Genomic DNA, 24,389 nt, shown 5'->3' with positions numbered 1-24,389 from the left:
GCTATCTCCTGTAGATCGGGCTGCCAGACTCCTAACACACTGATAACATCACAGTTTATTTGATCTCAGTCAGACTGACAAGTATACAAAAGGACACCTCAGCCTTTGAAAAGCTAAGGAAAAGACTTAGCTTTTTGAGATTTCTCAAATAGAAATGTAATATGGAAGTCTAAACACATTACTATACATCACAGATGATAATACTTGCTAAAATTGTATTTCTATGTAGACCGTGAGAGAGAGCCTGGAGAGCTGATCAGTCACTCTTGTAAATCTCCTCCAAAACATCAAGAATCTTCTCTTTTTCTGTTCTTTCTGATCCTTCCGTGCCACTGTCTTTGTTCTTCAAAGCAATGGAAGTGATAAAGTGTCATGAAATATATTTTCTTTCTCAATGGAGAGATGCTCTTGGTATCTCCATTGAAGTGAGACAATAGCTAGTCACAGGATTAGACAAGTATGTACAATATAATCTTTATCAGTTTTCAACCTCTGCAAAATCTTAATGGTCAGATTTCACTGAGTTACAGCGAGTTTCACCAGCAACACACAGCCAATCTGTCACAGTTTTTGTCAAACCAGGAAAAACTGGAGACACGGCAAAAAGGACAGATGTCTCAGTCATGGGATGAGCTTTTGGAAAATTCATTACTGTTTCATAGGAAGGATGCAGGGTTTTGACATTAGGACAAGTCATTACTTTTGTTACAATATGTCCACTATAATAAGGACTCAAGTATCTGTTCATTATTCCTGCACCATCAGGAAAATTATCTTATATGTTGTCTGATTAGGATGTAAAACACACTCCTGAAGGTAGAGATTGACTTGTTCCTTATGATATAGGGTTTGTTGTGCTATGTTTTAATTTGGTTGCTAAAACTTGATGAAAGTGACCAGTAGCATCATGTCGTTTCCCATTCCCGTGGACAGCACTGACTCATTAATATGTTCTTTTTCTAAATACTCCTCTCACTACTGTGAAAACATACAGTATTCAGCTGCTGGAATTAGAGGATATGGGAGATCACTTGCATGTGTAATACTTTGTATACCAATTGCAGAATATGTTGTTTATGGTGATGTAAAATTTAACTTTCCAACACTGTCCTGCCGACGTCCTTGACGCAGAATAATTACACTTTTGACTATATATCCTAGCATTATGTTTACATTGTTTATTACTTTCCCACAGTGTGTAGAAGATGTAAAAGATGGATGTTAATAAAATCATCTGGTGTTTTTCACAAATAAACGGGGTGTGTCTGACAGGGAGCCGGAGTTGTCAATAGAGAGTTGTCAATAGACTTGTTGCCTCGGTAACCACAGCTGATAGGAAAGAACAGGTCTGTGACAGGGAAGACAGACTAACGGCTGCAGCCACAAACCGATAAGGAGAAGAGATGTGAGAACAACAGTCTCAGAGGAGACTGTGAACAGAACAGTGAAAGAACCCCAATGAGGGGAGAGAAAGGAGAGCTTTAGTCTCAAAGGAGAATAAGGAAATCACAGAAGGGACCAGGAAGAGTGAAAATCCTGGAGGGGATTGTGGTGGAGAGCCTACAGAGTTGGAAGATTGAATTACTTAAAGGGACAGCCGCCTATTTTGGTGTTAGTGATCAGGGCTGTCCAGGAGCCCACTGTATGAGTGTTTAGTGAGTTTGGAGTCAGTGTGTATTTGCCAGCATCTGAGGTGCCACAGAGGACCCTCTCCCAGATGATAAGGGGTATCAGGTGAGAGAGTTAGGTCTGTCTGGCTGCAAAGCTCTGGTCAAAAGACAGTGGCTGCTGGGCATGGGTTTGAGGTGTACCATCAGCTGTGAATACACAATCTGGGGCATGAGAGTTAGGCACCAAGGAGGTTGTATGTTTTTATGACAGAAAGTGTGTTGAGTCTCAGCAGTGGGATGTGATGAAGAGAGACTCAGGATAGTTAGTGTGAGAGGTCTGAGTGTGGGAGTGAGTCTCTGGAGACAGGTGTGTGTGTGTGACCCAGCCCAGTGGTGTCAAGTGAGGACGTGAGAGGCTGGAGGCAGACCTGGAAGTCCGAGTGCTGACTGGTCGTGAGGGGACCAGTGACTGTCATGTGGGAGCAGGAGGCTCCAGATCAGGGAAAGAGCAGGAGGCTGCTTGTGGTGATTAGGAGCAGAGGGTGTCATCTCCCTGAAAGGGACCAGCCAGAGGGCATGTGAGAGATCAGGCTCGAGTCCAGGAATCTGCAACAGAAGGGCTTGGCTCAGTGGGGGACCTACATTATGATCTCGGAGGAGATCAGATAGAGAAGACAGTGGAGTCAGTGAGTTGGAGACTCGGGACCTGAGAGTTTTAGTACAGATCCCTGTGGTACTCCAATAATTACATCACCTCTGTTTGCTTTATGTTATCTCTGCTCTTTTTTCTCTTTATTAAATAATTCTTAATTCATGCTTCTCTGCCTGTGATTTGAGAATTCCACAAAAAAGATTAACTTTATTAAAAAATGTTGAAAGTGCAAATACACAGTATCATGCTGTATGCTTTGTGTGTTCATTACTGCTTTTGCTTGTTCAAATAGCAAACAAGTTGGTTATACAAGAACTATCTTCTGTAAATCCCCATTGACCTTTTCATGTATGTGATCCTCTAGTTCAGGGGTGCCCAACCTTTTTAAATGCAGGATCTACTTTTTCATTTGCCAGTCCAGTGCGATCTACCAGTGTGAATTTGAAGCTCTGATATAGGGAAAACAGACTGTGGGCACATCAGCATAATTACGATACCCATCACTAAAATGACAGCAAATAAAAACAAGTGACTCATGCTACAGTGAACAGGTAATCTTCCCTATTTAAGAAAAAAGAATATCCTACCTTAATGTGAGCTTTGGCACTGAGAAGCTTACAACAGAACACTTGTAATTTTTTTGAATGTGTTGACACTGCTGATCATGTTTTATTTTGTCCCTGCAACTCGACATTCAGGTCATTCAGCAGTTCAGTCAAGTCTGTGAGGAATGCTAAATCCAAAAGCCACTGGTTATCCTCTAACTGGGCATATTCACCATGTTTATATGACTTGAGAAACTCTTTGATTTCAGGCAACAGCTGTCTGAACACTTCTCGCCAAAGATGTTTGTTTTTGAAATCTCCAAACAGCAAGTCAGCAGTCTCAACAAATGCTTTTTTATTACTTCTCAATCCCTGAACGACTTTTTGTGATGAGCCGGGATGTGGCACACAGAGAACGATGCGATGATTGTATTAGGTCTTGTGAAAACTGACTGCTGCTAGTTGAGATTTTAATTTTTCCACTTTTCTTTTCTGTAACTCACTTTTAGCGGGAAAGTCCACATCATACGTTTTGTGTGCAGTTTTAAAATGTTGCTTTCGCGTAGACGCTTGCATTGCAGATTTGAATGCGAAAAAAATGCTCCCATTCCTTGTGGTAACGGTGCGTTTTCATTCTCTTTATTTCACTGTTTTCGCTCAAATACTCCAACTATCAAATAGGCAATCAAACTTATCAAACTGTTGGTGAATTGATCACAGCAGGTCTGTTTCGCTCCACTATGCACTGTAGTGAATGCGGGGTTAACAAAACTTGTGAAAATCAGGAATTGACTGAGCTGTTTAGTGAATAAGTAAATATTAATAGCCCCCAATTTGTGATTTTTCCAGAATATATCTGAGCAGTTGGTATACTTAGAGGCACAGTTATACCAGACATACTGTACTATATACTACATCACAGACAATAGAACACACAACACACAAATTACTATGTTTAAGGCCAGTAGCCATATCACTCTGCAACTCACAACTGGCAACCCACTGGAGCTCAGCAGGTGGGAGCCTGGCCAGTACCTGGAGGGGAGACTCCTTGGAAAGCTGAGGCTGCTGCTGGAAGAGGTGTTAGTGGGGCCAGTAAGGGGGTGCTCACCCTGTGGTCCATGTGGGTCCTAATGCCCCAGTATAGTGACGGGGAGACTATACTGTAAACAGACGCTGTCTTTCGGATAAGACATAATATCGAGGTCCTGACTCTTTGTAGTCATTAAAATCCCAGGGCGTTTCTCGAAAAGACTAGGGGTGTAACCCTGGATTCCTAATAATCCCCATCTGTGAATTGGCTTCATTCCTCTGCTCCTCTCCCCACTGATAGCTGATGTGTGGTGAGCGTTATGGCGCACTATCATCCAGGTGGGACTGCACATTGGTGGTGGTGGAGGGGATCCCCATTACCTGTAATCTAAAGTGCTTTGAATGGAGTGTCCAGAAAAGCACTATATAAATGTAAGCAATTATTAATTATTATTATAAGGGTGTGTGCTCAAACAAGGTGTTCCAGAGGCCTAACATTCTGATCACCCAGAAAGTACTCCTGACTTCTACTGTGTATTAAACTCTTAAATAATGCCTACAGTGGCAAAATAAGAGATTACCTGCTTTCTAAATAAATACAACCTCATTCTCTTCTTCATCGGCTGCAGCCAGTAAATGGCTGTACATCCCTGGCTGCCCTGGTCCTACTACTCTGGACTCGGATTACACTGATTTATGAGGGCACTGTGAAAAACCCAGGTGCCACAAAATAAATATTATAAATTGGAGACATCTCTAGTTGAAGTTTCTTTTACCCAGGAAATGTAAGTTCCTTAAAATTACAGAATAGCAAGCTCTCTCTAGCAAGGTTCAAATACATAGCTCCCGTCAGGTTTTGTCTGGATGATCATCCAGACTCTTTTGACAGTGAAGCCCAACTGTATTAATGTTATCTAAATTCTAGTGAAATTTCCAGATGGATCCCAAGCTAAAAGATTTCCCCTGTGGCCGACAAAGTCTTAGGCAGAATTCTAGTTCATATGGACTCGCTCTTGACTTACTGTCTTGTACTTAAAGTTCAGTTTTCTGGCTCAGACAAAGTGGATGCAGCCACAGATTGAGAGAGCAGGTCAAAGAAATAAAGTGCATGAATAAAGTTCATGGTCTTAACAACACCTTTTAAATCCAGTGATCACTACTGGAGATTAATTGTGAAAATACACTGATATCCACAATGGAGAATGGAGACAGAACTAGGCCATGACTCATTTTTCACCAGCAGGCTGCACTGAACCAATGTCACCCAGCTACACCACCTGCTGGACATGGACTTGGGTTGCTGGCACTGTGTGGACTAGATGTGAGCTACATTGGGATGGTATTCACTGCAGTATACAGGCAGATATTCATGTCAGATTCTGTCTGCACTTCCTCTCAGAGGTTACTTTTAATGTAGGGTCATCCCCCTGATGTGTCTCTCTTCCCTGGCCTGCTGGGACCTGTAATTGTCTCATACCTTAGGGGAACTGTCTTTAGCTTCAACTGAGGGGAAAACTCTGTCAGGCTATGCACTGATCTCAGCTGTCTGCTGATGCACAGCCTGTCCTGGGAAGCCTGTACAGATCACTCTCTAAAGTTGGTAAGGGGAAACCATCACTGTTGTCCATTAATTCGTGTTTGTTTCGGATCCTAAAGGGTCTATCTATTTCTTCCGTGCTGAGAGTCTTTAGGTGATGTGTGTATGCTGCTTTATTAGCCATATACAATTTCTTGCATTAGGAATTCATCTTTTCATATACCCCAGCTTAGTCTACATGAGACACAGGCAGTGAGAGAAGCTGGGGGGTCAGAGTGCAGGGTCAGCCATTGAATAGCATCCCTGGAGCAGTTGGGGCCTTGCTCAGGGGCCCAACACAGTAGGATTCTTCTGCCAGCCATGGGATATGAACCAGCAACCTTCCAACCACAGGCACAGATCCTTAGCACAGTGCCACTGCTCCGACTCATATAGCATGTATATTTATACATTGTTATAGTTAAAACCCAGGTGGTTTTTTTTATTCAAATTGTTTATTTTCTTCAAAAGGGAATGCTGTTTTTCTCAACATATCTATAAATAACAATAAAAAGTCTCCAGTTCACTTACTCCAGTGTTGGACATTTACGTTTGGGATTAATAAACCATTTGAAGAAAAACAACAACAACAACAACAACAACATTGTAACTGATTAAAATAACTATAAGAGGACGACATAATAATAAAATCTAATAATAAATGTTAAGCAATTTTTATTATAGTTAAAAGTGAAAGTCTCCCTTCCTGGCAGTTTCTTCTCATCTTTCGTCTTCCTTCTGGAACCTAATTTGAAGCAGCAATAATCTTCATCATCCTCATTCATGGACACTCTTGAGATGGATAATGACATGATGTTGTACTGTATATTACTGCTGAGCTGGGTGTTGTAGTGAAGACTTGGAAAGAAAGATGTGGATGAGCTGTGCAGTTGTTCAGCTGTGCTCCTGTCTTTTTGTCTGCAGGATGTGGAGCTGTGAACTAACAGAGAGATGTTGTGAGGATCTGGCCTCTGTTCTTCAGTCTCAACACTCCAGTCTGAGAGAGCTGGAACTGGGTTACAATAAACTGGGGGATTCAGGAGTGAAACTGCTGTCTGCAGCTCTGAGGGATCCCAACTGTAAATTAACAACACTGAAGTAAGTGAACACTGGTGATTTCTTTGTTTTTATTGTTTTATGTAGATATTCTGAAACACACAACATTAGCTTTTCACATGCATCAACACCTAGGAAGTACAAAACAAAAAAAGTAATTGTCTCTGGCTACTTTGTTAATATCTTGACATGCAGTCTTTTCCATTTGCCCAAATTATTTACACATACAGTATGTATATGTTGTTGATAATTCTGTGGGTAATATTCTCCATGGGATTTAATTAATAAAGTCCTTCTTCATTTGAACACAAGGTCTGTCCAGCTTTAACCAGTTTCTAGTGATTTATTTCATGGCTACAGTCCTGACAGTTCTAAAGTAGCTTTTTTATATTTCTTTAAGTACAGTATCTTTCCCCATTTTATTCTCATGCCAAATATGTTTATGATATTCCAGGTGTTCCTGGACATTCTTCCAACAGTTTGTGCCTCCAAATTGATCATATTTAGCTTGCAATCAATGTTTCTTCCAATATTGAATATGACCTTTCTACTCATTTTCTCTCCATGAATGTGAATTGGTGGATTTATACAGATTTGTATGGTTTTAGATTCTTCAATTACTGTGGAAGTGGCAACCGCCTTTTCATTTGCATCTTACTCTTATGTATTCTTATGTAACTTATGTATTCCTCCTTTGATTTCTGATATTGTTCATAAATTTGAAAGGATGTAGCTGTGGTAGTAAATTAGGTTTGCAAAATTTATTAATGTGTTAGTCTCTCATTTTAGAGTCTCAATTACTTCTTCCTAGCTTTGAATTTCCCCAGTTTTTTCTCCTCTTTCTCTGTGCTTGGCCTTACCTGTTTGATCACATCTTGGACTGATTCCTGTGCTTTGAACCCTGCATGTTAAACGACTCTCCTTCAGACTCTCCCTGGTGCTTTAATCAGTTCCTCTCAGTTCAACCCCTGCCTTATCGATCATGTCTCTAGTTTTACTTTCTCCTGCCTGCCCTGCTTGCTTCTAGCAGAGCCTGCGCCTAGATTCCATCTCCAGATTACTGCTTCCATCAGATCATTACAGGAGATATCACACTGGGGCCCTGGGTTCAATTCCAGACCTGGGATGCTATCTGTGTGGAGTTTGTATGTTCTCCCCATGTTTGTGTGGTATTCCAGTTTTCTCCCACAGTCCACAAATATGCTGGCAGATTAATAGACTTCTGGGAAAGCTGGCACTAGTGTGAGTGTGTGCCCTTTGATAGACTGGCATCCTGTACAGGGTTCAGTCTTGCCTCATGTCCAGTGCTTCCTGGGACAGGCTCTGGGTAACTGTGACCCTGAATTGGATAATTGTTTATTAAAAGTAATGGTGATGGTTTTCAATTGCTACACTGCCGTCTGCAAATTTCCTGACAATATAAACTCATAATTGATTTATTCCATGCTGAAAAGAGATGCGGTTTTGCAGCCGAAATGTTGTATTTTCTCTCCTCTCTTTTCAGCATGGAATAAACCTATTTCTTGTTCCTTTGCAGACTACACATGCTGACGCAGCTACCCACCTAACTAGTATAAACTCATCCCTGTAATGTCAGATATAGTCAAATTTCAGGGCAAACGTCAGTCTAGATTTATTTGGGAGGGAAGAAAACCTCAGGTAAAACCTATACCACTTGAACTCTCCCAAATCTACAGTCTTACTTCTGTGCAGTTCAGCTTAAAGCTCCAACAACCTGAGTGACAGCTCCCCAGCAAAATGATGAAGAGGGATTTGACTTTGCCTGTTTGACCACATCTTGGACTGATCCCTGTGCTTTGAACCCTGCATGTTAAACGACTCTCCTTCAGACTCTCCCTGGTGCTTTAATCAGTTCCTCTCAGTTCAACCCCTGCCTTATCGATTGTGTCTCTAGTTTTGCTTTCTCCTGCCTGCCCTGCTTGCTTCTAGCAGAGCCTGCGCCTAGATTCCATCTCCAGATTACTGCTTCCATCAGATCATTACAGATCATTACAGGAGATATCACACTGGGGCCCTGGGTTCAATTCCAGACCTGGGGTGCTATCTGTGTGGAGTTTGTATGTTCTCCCCAGGTTTGTCTGGTGTTCCAGTTTCCTCCCACAGTCCACAAATATGCTGGCAGATTAATAGACTTCTGGGAAAGCTGGCACTAGTGTGAGTGTGTGCTCTTTGATAGACTGGCATCCTGTACAGGGTTCAGTCTTGCCTCATGTCCAGTCCTTCCTGGGACAGGCTCTGGGTATCTGTGACCCTAAATTGGATAATTGTTTATTAAAAGTAATGGTGACGGTTTTCAATTGCTACACTGCCGTCTGTGAATTTCCTGACAATATAAACTCACAATTTATCTTACTTAAAACTTATGTTTTACACCTAATATAATTCAAAGCATTTTAAATTAATAAATTCTGCAATTTAAATACAAAAATCACATACAAAAATGTATTGTGAAAAAACAAGTAAAGAAAGGAATAGTCGTTTTGAGGGGTCAAGAGAAATAGCAATGGACCCTGACTTTAAACCATATAAAATAGACGTTTTAGCAATGGTCATTGAGGGACATAATCAAGGCCTGGAAATAGACAGAAATCCTGGAAGTACGTTTATTCTTGCTGTCTTAATTCTTCCTAAGAATGAGACAGGCAGCAGTTTCCATCTATCGAAATCTTGCTTTAGCTGCTTTTCTAGCACTTCTTAATTACGTTAATATGTTTTCTAGGTTTCAGGGTATTTTAATTGCTAAACATATTATTTTATCAAAATTTTATTTCAAGTTGTATTTTTTTTTATCTTCAGGGAAAGCATTGCTTCAGAATTTGCATTTTTAATTTGTATCCTGAAATGGTGCTGTAGTCTGTGATTACATTTGTGAGAACAGGAAGAACTGTTGAATTTCTGCTGTATATAATAACATAATCTAATAACAAGAGCCTGATTGTGTGTTCCTCCTGCTATATCACCTCTCTCTATATCCTTCTGTTATCTTATACTCTGAGAGAATAAATCAGTGGTGACAAGCATCTCCTCCTCTCATTTCCTGTATAAATACAAAAGTCTGTTAAACCCTGTCAAATTATTTTTCGGCATCCAGACTTTTTTTCATTTCAGTTTTCAGTTTTTGTGTTTAAAGATACAGTTTAGTCTAGCCCAATAAGACCTCCAACAAAATAGTCAATTTCTCCCTGGAATGATGTCCTCTCAAACATTTTATAATATCTCTGGAATTACAAATGGAATTATTGTCACGCCCTCTGCAGCCAGAGGGCGCTCCTACTCTGTCCTGTCCCTAGTTTCCTGCTTTGCTGTCCTTCCGGTTTCCCTCTTTCCTTGGGCTAAATATTTCCGGGTCACTTATTCTGCCTCGCTGGGCATTGACGATCGGATGTCCTGAGACCCGCCTAGCACCAGGTCGCCCCACGTCCGCTACCTGAGGGCATAGGTTTCTATACGGCACTCCAGAACTCTTTGCACTGACGAGCCCGGGCTAACTCCCCGTTCCGCCGCATAGGGTCTTTTTCGCTCTCCTGCCTCTCCACGGTTTCTCCCTTCCGACATCTGTGACAATTATACAGTAGAAGTGTACAGTATACAGTAGAGTCTTTAAATTTCTTATATGTCTTACTGTGTCTTCTCACCAGACAGAAATATCTAGGACAAACAAAGAAACATATTTTGTTTTCAATTTTCCAAGATCGATTTTTCAGGTTGTGGCCCTGTCAGCCAGCTGAAAATGCTTGTAGACATTGCCCCATGTGCACTAGTTTGGATTAAACATTGAGACATTTGTTACGCACCAAGATAGTCTAGGGGTATATGGAGTGTGACATTAAGGGAATTTCAGGTGTGCAGGGAGAAATCTTTGGTGTGGGGAAAAGATAGTTGTAATGAATTATAATAGGTAAACAGGAGTGAAATATGTACAATTTGAATAGGTGACTGGTATTGGAGAAGAGGAAATATGAGTGGTACCAAAGAAACGTAAATAACAAACAAAATGGAGCTGGGTAATAAAATGAGGGGAAGCTGACCTAACTACAAAACCCGAAACACTCGGTCTTCGGCGTCGTATAACGCCCTACCCAACTTCACCAACTACCCAAACCATACAAGACATTATATTAGATAAATATATTAAAAATCTTAAAAGCTATAATAGCTATTGTAATTACTATATAATCTTCTAGGGAGTGATAGAGGAGTTTTAAATGCTTTTTTGCACTGCCAGCTTATTAGCAGGATGAGTTGTTAATAATAGATGACCCCTGGTTGCTAAGTAAACAATCCAGTTGCTGAGGGTTTTTTTTCTCTCCTGAATCGTGATAACAGAGACAGTGACATCTCCTAGGGCTCTGAATGGTCAATAATGAATTGAAAACAGAACAGAACAGAAAAGTGGTCAGCCAGACAAATTTACTCTTTCAGTTTTCATTGACCCAGTGGTTTAGCAGGTACAGATGCAACCATTCAAAAGGCACGGTAAAACCCCATACTGCGGCAAATAATCTGCGGCACGTGATTGGCTGGCCAAAATGACTGACAGGGGCACTCGTGGTGCATTGGTCAGTAATGAAAAGATTTAATAATTTAATTTCTTTACTGTGCACATATTAATCCACTTAATATTGAATATTTATATGGAATTTTACAACTTAAGGGAAATTTTAGTAGCCGAGCATAAAAAGAAGAGGAGCATAACACTTCTGAGGGTCCTAAATGATATTAATTTAGGAACATTAACATTATGTAAACTGTACTGTATGTGGCTTATATTGGTAGTTTAAAGAAAAAATACACACCAGTATTCCATTTCTCCCTAAACATTTTAAGCATCAAAGTCTTACATATGGTTATTTGTACGTGCTCCTTCTGACCATATTACTCATACGGCCACCAGTGTGTAAGAGCCGGCTTACCAGAGCGGTGACATCACCGCCCTCCCTTGTGAATAGCAGGGCCCATAGCCAGAGGGCTGATAGGAGATCTTCCTTTGGCTCAAGCGGCTGGATCCCTGTTGAGCTACGCTGGTGGCCTGGGTTTGAGTCCCTGATAGTGGGGGGCTGTCCTAAGCGGCAATGGCAAGGGTGCCTGCCTGAACCCTGAAGTGTTATATTGGTGTCAGAAGTTGGAATGGGATAGCCCTTTGCCGAGGTTGGTGAGTTAAGTGGGGGAGAGTGTAATGCAGACAGCCACCAGTGAGTGTGTAAGAGCTGGCTTGCCAGAGTGGTGATGTCACCGCCCTTCCCTGTAATAGCAGGGCCCACAGCCACGGGGCTTATGGGAGATCTTCCTTTAACTCAAGCGGCTGGGTCCCTGTTGAGCTACGCCGGCGGCCCGGGTTCGAGTCCCCGACGGTGGGGGGGCCAACAAGAACCCCGGAGCATTACAATTTACTTTGTGAAAAGTGATAGTTTTAACCTTTTCTGTGAATACGCTCGTTATCGGAATAAACAAAAGGATGCTTTTAGAATTTGATTAATAGGGAATATAATATGGAATCGCATATCTAAAGAAATTAATAATGAAATAATTATATTCATGTACTGTAGCACAAACAGTAGTATAAGACTTTCTATTGATATGTGTACAGCTGTTTTACAGCTTGCTACATGACTGCATCTGTGGTGTGATGGTTTAAGTAACTGACTTTTAAGACTGAGGTTGGGTGTTCAAATCCAGCTATTGCTATGAGTTTTCTTTTAACAAATAAACATTTAGTTGAAAAACTAAAATAGCAAATATTATGGACACCATATTGACATGTTTTATATTCCTAAATATCACAGCATGTTCTGCAGGGTGTAGGGCGCAAACCCATGTGAGCCCGAAAGCCCTACATTAATGCTGCGGCAGAAGAGAGCCCAGCTGGGGTACGCGGTGAGGGGCAGGACGGGAGTGGTAGTGGTCAGGGTGGGGATTAGGAAAGCCGCTGACCAGTGCAGCTGACCCACTGTGAAACGAGCGTACAGTCTGCGGAGATCGCCCATTTTCATGTAAATAGTTCCCTGGTTTCGCACCCCTGTATTTTGCTCTCTCTCTTTTCTCAATTCAATTCAAGGTGCTTTATTAGCATGACCGATGGGTACAATCAGTGTTGCCAAAGCAAATGAAAGTAATGATCTTTACATTAAACAAAACAAAAAAAAGAAGTAAAATAAAATCTACAGACATATTACAGACATTTACAACAAAGACATGTTATAAAATATTGACATATACTGTAGGCAGCTGGAGCATTATGGGGAGACAGACTCACTGTTCCTCAGGCTATGACAGGAGATCACATACTGGGCTGCCAGTTCAACTGAGTTCCCTCCTCCCTCTCCCAGTAGGATTGAGACCCATTGGTATTCTGGCAGCTGTGGGAACTCTGGGATTAGATTTCTGAATTTCGGGAAGAATGTTTCTCTAATCCCAGAGTATCTGTCACAGTGCAGTAGGAAGTGCACCTCTGTCTCTATTTCTCCCCGCTGGCAGTGGGAGCACAGCCTGTCCTCTCTGGGCAGCCAGGTCTGCCTGTGTCGCCCAGTTTCTATGGCTAGGCTGTGGTCACTGAGCCTGTACTTCGTCAGGGTCTGTTCCTGTTTGTTGTTTCTTATTTTGGTCAAATATTCAGCTAGTGTGTATTGTCTGTTTAGGGTTCTGTAGCATTTCAGTTTATGTTGTGTTTGTGTGTGTGTGTCCCAGTGTGTGAGATATTGCTGTTTGATCTGTGCTGTGATGTGGTTGAGTCTGGGTTGTGGTGCTCTAGCAGTGCTGTCCTGAGGCTGGTTAGTGTCGGTGTGGCTCAGGTCAGTGAGCCTCAGGACCAGCTGGCTCATGGGGCTCTGTTTTGGGCTCAGCTCTTGACTCAGCAGGGCTTTGTGGTGGTAGGAATTTGGGTCGCTGTTTTTTAGGTGTAGCCAATACTTTAATATTCTTTTCTGTATGTTTATCAATAGTGGGTACTGGCCTAATTCGGCCCTGCACCCGTTGTTAGGTGTTTTTCTCTGCACACGGAGGATGTTTCTACAGATCTCCATGTGCAGAGTTTCTGTGGGGTGTTTGTCCCATTGAGTGTAATCCTGGTCTGTGAGGGGACCCCACACTTCACTGCCGTATAGGGCAATGGGTTGGATTACACTTTCAAATATTTGGAGCCAGATTCTTGTTGGTGGGTTGATGTTGAAGAGCCTCCTTCTTATTGTGTAGAAAGCCCTGAGTGCCTTCTCTCTCAGTGCCTTCACTGCCAGGTCAAAACTCCCAGAAGAGCTGATGGTGAGACCGAGATATGTGTAGCTGGATGTGTGCTCCAATGTGTTGTTGTTAAGTTTGAATTTGTACCTGTTTCCCTGAGGTCTGGCTTTCTTCTGGAAAACCATAACTCTGGTCTTGTCCAGATTGACTGTCAGTGCCCAGGTCTGACAGTACTGCTCCAGCAGTGCCAGGTTCTGCTGCAGCCCCTTTTCTCTCTCTCTCTCTCGGCTGGCGCGCGGGAGTGCTGGCTGGCTGGTTGTGCCGAAAAGAAATAAAACGCTGTTTTTCACTCCACAATGTCTGAGTCTCTGTGTCCGACCTCGCTGAACCCGAATTCACTACATTATTAATAATGTCTTCCGTGTCGCATAAACATTGGAGTGTTCCTTTTTTACAAGTTTAAAAGGGGGCGATACACAAGTGTCTCCTCTTTAACTCTTCTGTTTACAGAGAAATTTCACCAGAGCCTCACAACATTGTCCAATAATACTCTTGTGTCTAATTTTTAGTTTAGCAGAATTTAAGCTACAGTATTTGAATATAATTATATGGTTATTAATTTCTTTAGATATGCGATTCCATAATATATTCCCTATTAATCAAATTCTAAAAATGTCAATATAGTGTCCAGAATATTTGCTATTTTAGGTTTTCAATGAAGCCTTTCAATAGCTTGAGGCGCCTGTTAAATTGCCCCACTGGATACATTGTTTGTAAAGAAACCGGTTTTACAACTCTCCTCCCCCTCTTCATTTTCAAAGTAGAATAGGCGAACCTTCCAATGAAAGACATCCCCCTTCCCCCCATGGACAGGCTGACAAATGTTTTATTAGAAAAAAGAGATTCACAACACAAAGCTGTGTCGGTCGTCTGTGTAAAAAAATCAGTTTGAACATCATGGGTGTTTTTAATAAGCTGAAGCAACTCTGTGACAAAATATACACTTAGCTCTACCAGACAGTTCATCCTGCTACCAACATTGAATAAAATAATCTTTAGACTTCAAGGTTTATGTCTTTATTTAGGAATTTTATTAGTGACGAAGGCTTAACTTTCTTGGGAAAATGTATTTTATGTGTGGCAAAAAACTGACTTACCTAAACAAAATATATTTACAAATCCTTTCACCTGCTCCATTTCTAAAACTTTTTGCTCATGTGCATTTTTGTATTTTTTACACCTCTAGCACTTTAACATCCTTAATTTTAAGGATTTAATTTGATTAAAACTATCACTTTTCTCACAAAGTATATAAACGTACAGTAATATGGTCAGAAGGAGCATGTAAAAATGTAACCACATAACCACATATTAGACTTTGATGCTTAAAATGTTTAGGGAGAAATATACACCAGAATACCGGTGTATATTTTTTCTTTAAACTACCAATACCAGCCATATACTGTACCGTTTACATAATATGTTTATGTTCCTAAATTAATATAGTTTATGAGCATTTGAAAGGCATGGTGAATTGGAGATTCTCAAAACTTACTTTGTATGATTGGAAACGAATATGTGATCGGATCAACGAAATGCTGTGGTGTTACTTTTTGTCAATGAAAAAATAAAGTCTTCTCGTTTACAAAGATGGTTACAAAGGAAGTGGACCAGAGTTAAACTTTGAGTTTACAGGTTGTCCAAGGTCATTCATTATTAATACTATTAGTAATATCTTCGTAAAGACTTTGATGCATAAAATATTTCTGCATTATTAAAATATTTATGAAAAAGGTGGTAGGTTGTGTACTTTTGTCCAACTGAGCAATCTTGCTTTTATAACATATACCAACTTTTTAATGTTTAATGATTAACATGCTGTAATACAGAGTTTAAAATTAAAAGTCTAAAGAGTATATAACATAAATTCTTAAATAAAGATTGTCCCTCAGCAGTGATCGGGATTTGAAACCAGGTGTTTTTTGGTGATAGCTCAAATGCTGTATATGAGAGGTTAAGGTTTATTAGCTCCAGCTAACAGTTTTACAAGGTGATTCCGGATACTATTAACATAATCTAATCGCATGCGGAAAAATGCGGTATGACGAAAATGACGCATTAAGACGCGTACAACACGCCCACTGCGTTGTACCACAGCATACCCAGCTCGTTTTGAATTGCTGCATCTGTATGTATATGTTGTTGTTGATTTATTATTCTGTGGGTAATATTCTCCATGAGATTTCATTCATAGAGTCCGTCTTCATTTGAACACAAGGTCTGTCCAGCTTTAACCAGTTTCTATTTATTTAATTAATTTATTTCATGGCTGCAGTATCTTTCTGCCTCTGAAGGCTGTTCATCTTGTGTTTGTCCCAGAAGAAAAATGACTCCTAAAGAGGATTTTTTATATTTCTTCAAGAATCTTTATTATTAATAAATAAGAATTTATTTTAATACCAAAAGGTGTATATAATATGCCAGGTTTCCTCGCAATTCTTCCAACAGTTTGAGCTTCCAAATTTATCATATTTTTCTTGTAATTGGTATTTCTTCCAATATTTAATGTGAACTTTTCACTCACATTCTCTCCCTGAATGTGAATTGGTGGATTTATGCAGATTTGAACGGTTTTAGATTCTTCAATTGCTGTGGAGGTGCCAACCTCCTTTTCTCACCTGGGATTTACTCTTGTATTCCTCCTGTATTTTTATATTTTATATAAATCTGGAAGGATGTAGCTGTGGAAATAAGTTCAGTAAGCAAAATGTACCAATTTGTTAATCTCTCATCTTAGAGTCTCATTTACTTCTTTTCACATTTCCCCAGTGTTTTCTCCTCTCCCTTTGCTTAGACCTTGCCTGTTTGACCACTACTTGGACTGATTCCTGTGCTTTGAACCCTGCATGTTAAATGACTCTACTTCAGGCTCTCCCTGGTGCTTTAATCAGTTCCTCTCAGCTCAACCCCTGCCTTTTCGATCATGTCTCTAGTTTCACTTTCTTCTGGCTGCCCTGCTTGCTTCCAGCAGAACAAAGCAAAGCATTATGAAAATAAATTCTACAATTTAAATACAGTAATCTCAAGAATTTGTAATGTGAAGAAAAGAAAGAAAGAAATAGTCATTTTGAGGGGTTTATAGAAATAGTGTAGTGGAGCTAGTTTGGACATGGTGACGTCATCGCCCTCCCTGTGCGTAGCAGGGACCTCAGCCGCCTGGGATGAGGGAGGTCTCCTTTAGCTCATGTGGCTGGTTCCCTGTTGCGTTATGCTGGAGACCCAGGTGTTGCAGGACGAACTGGCGGGGTGGAGTGCCGGACGGCACAAGCCCGTGTTGGACCGCGATGGTCACAATAGCATGGGACCCTGACTTTAAACCACATAAAATAGACATTTTAGTAATGGTCACTGAGAGGCATAAGGAAGGTCTGGAACAAGACAGAAAACCTGGAAGTACCTTCATTCTTTCTGTCTTCATCCTTCTCAAGAATTAGACAGGCAGCAGTTTCCATCTATTGAAGTCTTGCTTCAGTTGATTTTCTAGCACCTCTTAACTATATTTTAATGTGTTTTCTAGGTTTCTGGGTATTGCAGTTGCTCAACATTTTATCTTATCCCAATCCTATTGTAAATTAAATTTATTTTTGACCTCCAGGGATATAGATTCCCCAATAACATTGCTTCAGAATTAATCCCTATTCTGAAACGTTGCTGTAGTCTGTGATTACATCTGTGAGAACAGGAAAAGATGTTGAATTTCTGCTGTATATACTAACACCATCTTTATAAAGAGCCTGATTGGGTGTTCTCCTGCTATATCACCTCCCTCTGTATCGATCTGTAGACGTACGGTCTGAGAGAATAAATCAGTGGTGACAAGAATCTCCTTGTTTTGTTCCCTGTATGAAATAAAGGTGTCTGACAGAATACCATCAACCTGTTCCTGTGCATTTGGTTGCTTTTACATTGCATGTAGCCAAACAATAAAACCATTATGAAAATCCTACAAGTTTCAAATACAAAAGGCTGTAGTACCCTGTCAAATGCCTTATCTGGACCCAGAATGTATTCATTTCAGTTTTTATTATTTGTGTTTAAGGATACAGTTTAGTTAAGCGTGATAAGACTACCAGCCAAATAGTCATTTTCCACCTGAAATGCTGTCCTCTCAAATATTTTATAAAACCTCTAGAATTCAAAAAGTGATGATGTAGTAGACGTATACAGTCTATAATAGAAGCCTGCGCTAGGTCAGCAAGGAGCTTTACATCCTGGGCTGTCCTGATCCTACTATCCGGGACTCGGAGTACACTGATGACATCATGGTCATGGCTGGGATGTCAGGCACTGTAAGAAACCCTAGAGGACTCTCAACTGTTGTCATCAACTGCTCATGGCCTGGCCTTGTGTCCTGCAGAATTGAGCGTAGGATACCTCAAACTCGCCCAGGTCCTCTTTCTACTGATCACCTGTGGGGTTGACCTGTCCCCACTGCCTCCTTTCCTCCTCAGTCTGCTAGAGGAGTGGTGCTCTCTGTGTGTGTAGAGAGCAGGAGACACCCAGTCTGTCCTGGACTCTACTGTTTCTAACTCAGGGTCATGAGTGAGCCAGAGCCTATCCTAGCAAGCAATGGCCCAACACAGGGGCCTGTAGTGGTTGTCAGTCCATCAGGGGTTCGACAGAGGAAACAAGTGAGAACACAGAGAGAACATACAAACTTCACACAAATATCTCCCCAGGTCCGGAACTAAACCAGGGCCCTGGCACTGCGATACAGCCATGTTAACCACTATGTCCCCCTGTGTCTCCCCTCTTAAACAACCCATCAGCCACAATACTAGAATGGAGACAGAACTGGGCCACTTCTTATTCTTCACTAGCAGACTGGTCTCAGCCATTGTCCCCCAGTTACAACACCTGGCGCTGTGTGGACTGGATGGGAGCTACTTTGGGACTGTATTCCCTGCAGTGTACAGGTAGATATTCATGTCAGATTCTGTGTGCACTACATCTCGGGGAATGCTGTTAATATAGGGTCATCTTCCTGATATGCTCCCTGTTTTCCCTGGCCTGCTGGGAACTGAAATAGTCTCATACTTTAGAGGAATGATCTCTGGCCACAGCTGAGGGGAAAGCTCTGTACAGGCTGTGTACCTTTCTCAGCTGCCGTCTCTCCCTGACACTCCCTGGAAACATGTGTGGGGATACTGCCTTCCTGGGAAAGCCTGTACAGATTTCTCTCTGTGACACAGCGGAGAACAATTAATGCCCTACCGCTGGTCACCACTAGGGATACCATCAATTACAGCCCTCTAACTTTCAGCCCGGACAGCTGTGCGTAATTTTTTTTTTCATCTGAACCACTGACGTCTCTAATTGAGAGCCCTGCATTAAAAGTTCAAGTGGCTGATTAAATTGTTCATCATAGAACTGCGTCGAAAGCTTAATAGGCAAAGGCGCACAACTTTCTCTCTCTAACTTGAATTTTTGTTCTTATTTCAACAGACCTTTATCAATTATTCCTAAAATATTTAAACCAATATTTCACCCCCATATTAATTCAACACTGGCACTTTGTCTTCTTCGGAGATATCAGACAGTTAGCCGGTGGACCCCACACTCCCAAAAACCCCGCATTGTCCAAAGCTGACAACTCACAGTGGGGAGTCTTGTGCACTACCATTGTTGTCAAGTAGTTTGTGTCTGTTTTAGATCCAGCAGAGTCTGTCTGTCCCTTCTGGAATCTTGTGTGAATTTATGTAAACAGTTTTAATATGGATTTTTTGTTGTTTTAGTACAGTACAGTATGTGAATATAATGTTAATGTAAACATGTTCAGGTGAAATGCAAGTTACATTGTAGTTCAACCAGGATAAACATGTATTGTGCTCATTGAATTGGAGGGGCTCCGAGGCTATGTGACCCGAGAGAAAAAAAAGAGTGTGCATATCTCGTCAGCACTGTGGAGAGATCCGGAGTATACGGAACGGCTAGTGAGCTTGGAGGGGTGAGTTTAAATGTAATGAACAAGTGGAGGAAAAGAGGAGAGATTATCGGGAAAAGAGAGAAACAGAAGGGACTGGATTGGGATTGATAAAACGTCCGGAGAGGTTGAACATCATGCAAGGTATCCATCCACTTATTTCAAAACATTCGGGATCTGCGGAGCGCCGTGAAGATGCAGCAAGTTTCTCGATCATCAGAGGCTGCGAGTAAACCTGATGATTTACAGCTGAGAACAGTGCACACAGGATACACATTTTTCTCGCTTGATTTATTGTAGTGAGGACTCAATCTATTTTCCTTTAGACAAGCGTACCAATGATTTTTTTTCTTTTGGTTTAAGAGACTCAGTGAATACCTTAAATTTAAATTACAGAAAGTAAGGAGGTAATTTATTGGTTGTAATAAACTGCACGGTAAAGTGAAAAACTGGGCACACAAACCTTCTGAAGTCATCTTGTGATCATTGTTAGAATTACAGTTGAAATTCCTGAAAAGCCTAATATCTTCACAGATTGATTCATGGCTGTTTCAGGAGGAGCCACTGCCAAATTAAAAGTTTAATTTTTTGTGCAATTGACTGAAGTGGGCCACAACATCGGTCAAATTAAGAACTTAGGTCATCCCATATCATATATACTGTATGAATTTAATGTTATACTTCTGATTATAGTTACACTTCCTTGCAGCGAAACAGGTTCACTTTCACTGCTACAATACCTGCTCCCTGACTCCCATGATGAGTCTCTTCTCTAACCTTAGTCTGGCCTTCAGCAGGCCTGCTGTTGTGTTCAAGGTGAGTTATGTCAGGAAGAAGAGAATTGTACCCAGTGCACTTTCTGCTGGGCCAGACCCAACTCCTCTTCTACAAGAGCAGGATAAACACAGTCTCAGGTGGAGGGTCTGTAGAGTGTTTGAGGGGTTGGTGAAGATCAGGATCTCTCTTGAATTCCTCTAGTAGGCTGGGCAAACATTTAAAGTGAAAATTCTTCCACGAGGAGGGTACCTTTAAAGCGGAGATGGCTCCAAATATTTTTGGTGCTCCCTCTCTTTAAAGCCCTGGCCAAATACGAAGCCAGTACATACAGTTAAAATTCTAACTGAACTAAGAACTACACATCCCATTTAAAATGGTGGCACTTGTGATCTTTGAGTTTAGTCAATGAAACAGAGAGAAAAATCAGTCACATGACTTGGGCCTGAGTTTGGGAAGCTTAACCTATCAGCAACAAAGTGAAATTTACACGAAATGGTACCTCAAACTGTTACATGACTCTGTATGTCACTTAAGCCACTCCTATTTGGATTTGTAGTTATGGAGGCAGGAAGACGACCCACCTTCCCTCTGGCTGCCTGACTTGTTGCCATCTTTTACCATTCTGTGTCTGAATCGCAGTGGGTGAGAGAGAATAAGGAGAAACACAGAAAAAAAAGTGAATCCCAGTTACAATACAAATACATATTTGTGGGAAAGGGGAGTAAAACATCAGTATTTACTGTTAGCAATTAGATAAGATTTACAGTTTAAATTTGAGCCTAAATATAAAGTTAAAATCTCAACATACAGAGTAATGTTGGAAATGCACAATTTTTCTGGAGCAGAAATACAGATGCAGCCATTCAAAACAAGCAGGCGATACCGCATTATTTTGCGGTGCGCTTGATGCGGTATACCGCAAGTTACGGTATTAATACCGTATATTCTCGCATAGATCCACATGATACCGCATGACAATGCAGGTAAAATAATACTATCCGGAATTTCCGCAAGGTGGAGCTAATAAAGGTCAACCTCTCATGTTTGAGCTGTCGCCATCAAAGTCTTTACCGAAGATATTACTAATAGTATTTATAATGAATGACCTTGGACAAGCTGTAAACTCAAAGTATTGCCCTGGTCCACATTCTTTTTTTCATTGACCGTCTTTGTAAAAGTAACACCACAGCATTTCGTTGATCCAATCACGCATTTGTTTCCAATCATGCAAAGTACATTTGTCACTATCTTCTCCTTGCAGAGTTTAGAGGCGTAGATAGAAGATTACAATAATGATGGCACAGCCACAATTGCAAAGATGTGCAATGGTGTTTATTATGAGGAACTATGTTCCCAAAGTCCACACCCAAAAAAAAACAAAGTGAAAATCACAAACTAACCGAAAAAAACAACACAAAGCTATAATACGAAATAGATACATTAATTACTGTACAAAAAATCACTAGATTGTTGCAGGCAGCTCTAATTCTACCCCACAATCCACCTTCTCCTAACTCCCCCCTCCTAACTTGAAGAGCTCCTTTTCTAGGTTAAACTCCTCCCCCTAGAATATTCCACTATAAAGCACAAAAAATAATTTGACAAATAATCAGAATTCTGATATACACATTTCTACATTAAATATACAACTAAACAATGAACATATTATTACCACAAATACAATATCATACTCCATTACATACATAACTGTTATTTTAGAAAATACTACCCCCTTTTAATGGTACCTTCATACAAATCAATCCACGCATGTGCAATCCTGAAACAGGCACTACTAAGCCAGCCCCTGTTGCCATGCCAAAATTGGGGTCCTACGGGTTTTCGGGAGAAACCATTATACCGTTGAGAAATCCAAAGTTTATTTATTAGAGATGCATGATTTGATTACCAATTCAGTTCATTTCACTTCTAAAACAAGTGCTTGGTTTGAGTTAATGATTAATTTTGATAATAAGGGAACAAGCTTACTTTACTCTGTGTGTGCACCCACAGAGCAAGCAAAGCTATCCCCTAATTCTAGTTTGTTTTTGTAGGAAACCAGTGTTATCGCCTTTGTTTTGATAGTGGAATGTTTGCATATGTGTGTGTGTATGTGTTCATGTGGCTACCTTTCGAGTGCCAGGTGATCTGGAAACGGAGTCTCCAGTCACAACAGTAATTTTTGAGAATCTCGGATTCACCATGCGTTTCACATGCTCATAAAAGATATTGATTTAGGAACATAAACATATTACTGTTTGCAAAACTGTACTGTATACAGTATGTTTATGTATATTTAATGTCTTCAAAGAAAAAATACACACCAGTATTCCATTTCTCCCTAAACATTGTAAGCATCGAAGTCTTTAACTAACGTGAAATAACGTGTATAAAAAGTGGTAGTTTTAAGCTTTTCTGTGAATACGCTCGATACGGGAGTCAACAAGCATACTTTTAGAATTTGATTAATAGGAAATATAATATGGAATCACGTATCTTAAGAAATTAATAACGATATAATTATATACTGTAGCGTTTGCAGGTTCTTTACAGAACAAGGACGAGTGGAGACGCGATTAACAAACAAGCATTAACTTTATTCGTTTACAACCACACAAAACCAAACACAGGATCTACACACACATGAGGAGACTGACGGAACACGTACACATAGTTAGGGTGGTAATTACCTAACAACACACTACACTTTTACAGGACTACACAGGGCACTAGAATCAGTAGGACATTATTTACACAGGTAGGGTCAGCCGCTGGTGATCGTGCTGACCCTCAGACTCTCCCCGGCTACCACTCCCAGCATGCCCAGCGGTACTACGAGCGCCTAGGGGCGCTTCCTCCTCACCACCAGGCGAGGGCGTTACACTGCCCCCACCTGAAGCGTCTGGCGTCTCGCGGACGTCGAACACCCCCCTCAGGCTGTACTCGTATTCGACCAACTGCTGCGGAACCCTGCGTGAGCGGCCGCTGCGCCGCGGTGACGGCTGGCGATCCACGGACGCCCCACTATCAGCCGGCTCTGGCCCCGGCTGCTCCTCTGGAGCCTCCCCACACGGCTCCTCCTCCCGGGCCCGGTAGGGGGCCAGGCGGTCTCGGTGCAGGACCACCACTCTCCCCCGTGTTCGCAACCGGACACGGTAGCAGACCTCGCCCACCACCCCGAGTACCTCAGCGGGCCCCTCCCACGACGGCGCCAGCTTAGGGCTGAGGCCTTTGCGGCGGCGTGGGTTGTACACCCAAACCGAGTCCCCGGGCTGGAAGGCAGGCCCCCTGCAGCGCAGGTCGTAGTACCGCTTCTGCCGGACCCCCGCCTGTGTCAGGTGGGTCCGTGCAAAGCTGTGCACCCGCTGCATCCGCTGCCGCAGGTCCCACTCGTAGTCCGGTCCAGCCGGCGGTGCCGACCCGTCTCCGGGCGGCGGGCCGAAGACCAGGTCCACCGGTGTTCGCATTTCCCGGCCCAGCATGAGCGAGGCCGGGGTGCACCCGGTGGATTCCTGGACCGGGGTCCGATACGCCCAGAGAGCAAGGGGGAGGTGGCGGTCCCAGTCCCGTTGGTGCCGGGACACCAGGGTGGCCAGCTGGGTGGCGAGCGTCCGATTAAACCGCTCTACCAACCCGTCGCTCTGGGGATGCAGCGGGGTGGTCCGCGTCTTAGTAATCCCCAGGCGCTGGCACACTGGCGAAGACCTGGGACTCGAAGTTACGCCCCTGGTCACTGTGTAACTCCTCCGGCACCCCCAGCCTGGCAAACATCCCCTCCAGCAGTGCATCGACCACCGTGGGGGCACTCTGGTCCGGGAGGGCGTAGGCCTCCGGCCACTTCGTAAAGTAATCCATGGCCACCAAGACGTAGCGGTTCCCGGCCTCGGTGCGCGGAAACGGGCCCAAAACGTCCACTCCCACCCGCTCCATAGGAGCCCCCACCTGGTGTTGTTGGAGGGGGGCCCGA

General features: G+C 42.1%; 1 protein-coding gene across 1 annotated transcript in view; it reads left to right on the top strand.

Moving 5' to 3' along the window:
- The window catches only part of LOC148647124 (NACHT, LRR and PYD domains-containing protein 3-like), a 405,714-nt gene that overhangs the window by 125,730 nt on the left and 255,595 nt on the right, over positions 1 to 24,389 (top strand). Inside the window, exon 13 of the mRNA XM_088609314.1 lies at positions 6,340 to 6,513. Within this exon, the coding sequence (XP_088465440.1) occupies positions 6,340 to 6,513 (174 nt within the window). The remainder of the gene's footprint in view (positions 1 to 6,339; positions 6,514 to 24,389) is intronic.

Source organism: Lepisosteus platostomus, chromosome 16 (assembly GCF_059453375.1).
Source record: "Lepisosteus platostomus isolate fLepPlt1 chromosome 16, fLepPlt1.hap1, whole genome shotgun sequence".
Lineage (NCBI taxonomy): Eukaryota > Metazoa > Chordata > Actinopteri > Semionotiformes > Lepisosteidae > Lepisosteus > Lepisosteus platostomus.
This window is presented reverse-complemented; position numbering and strand designations above follow the sequence as displayed.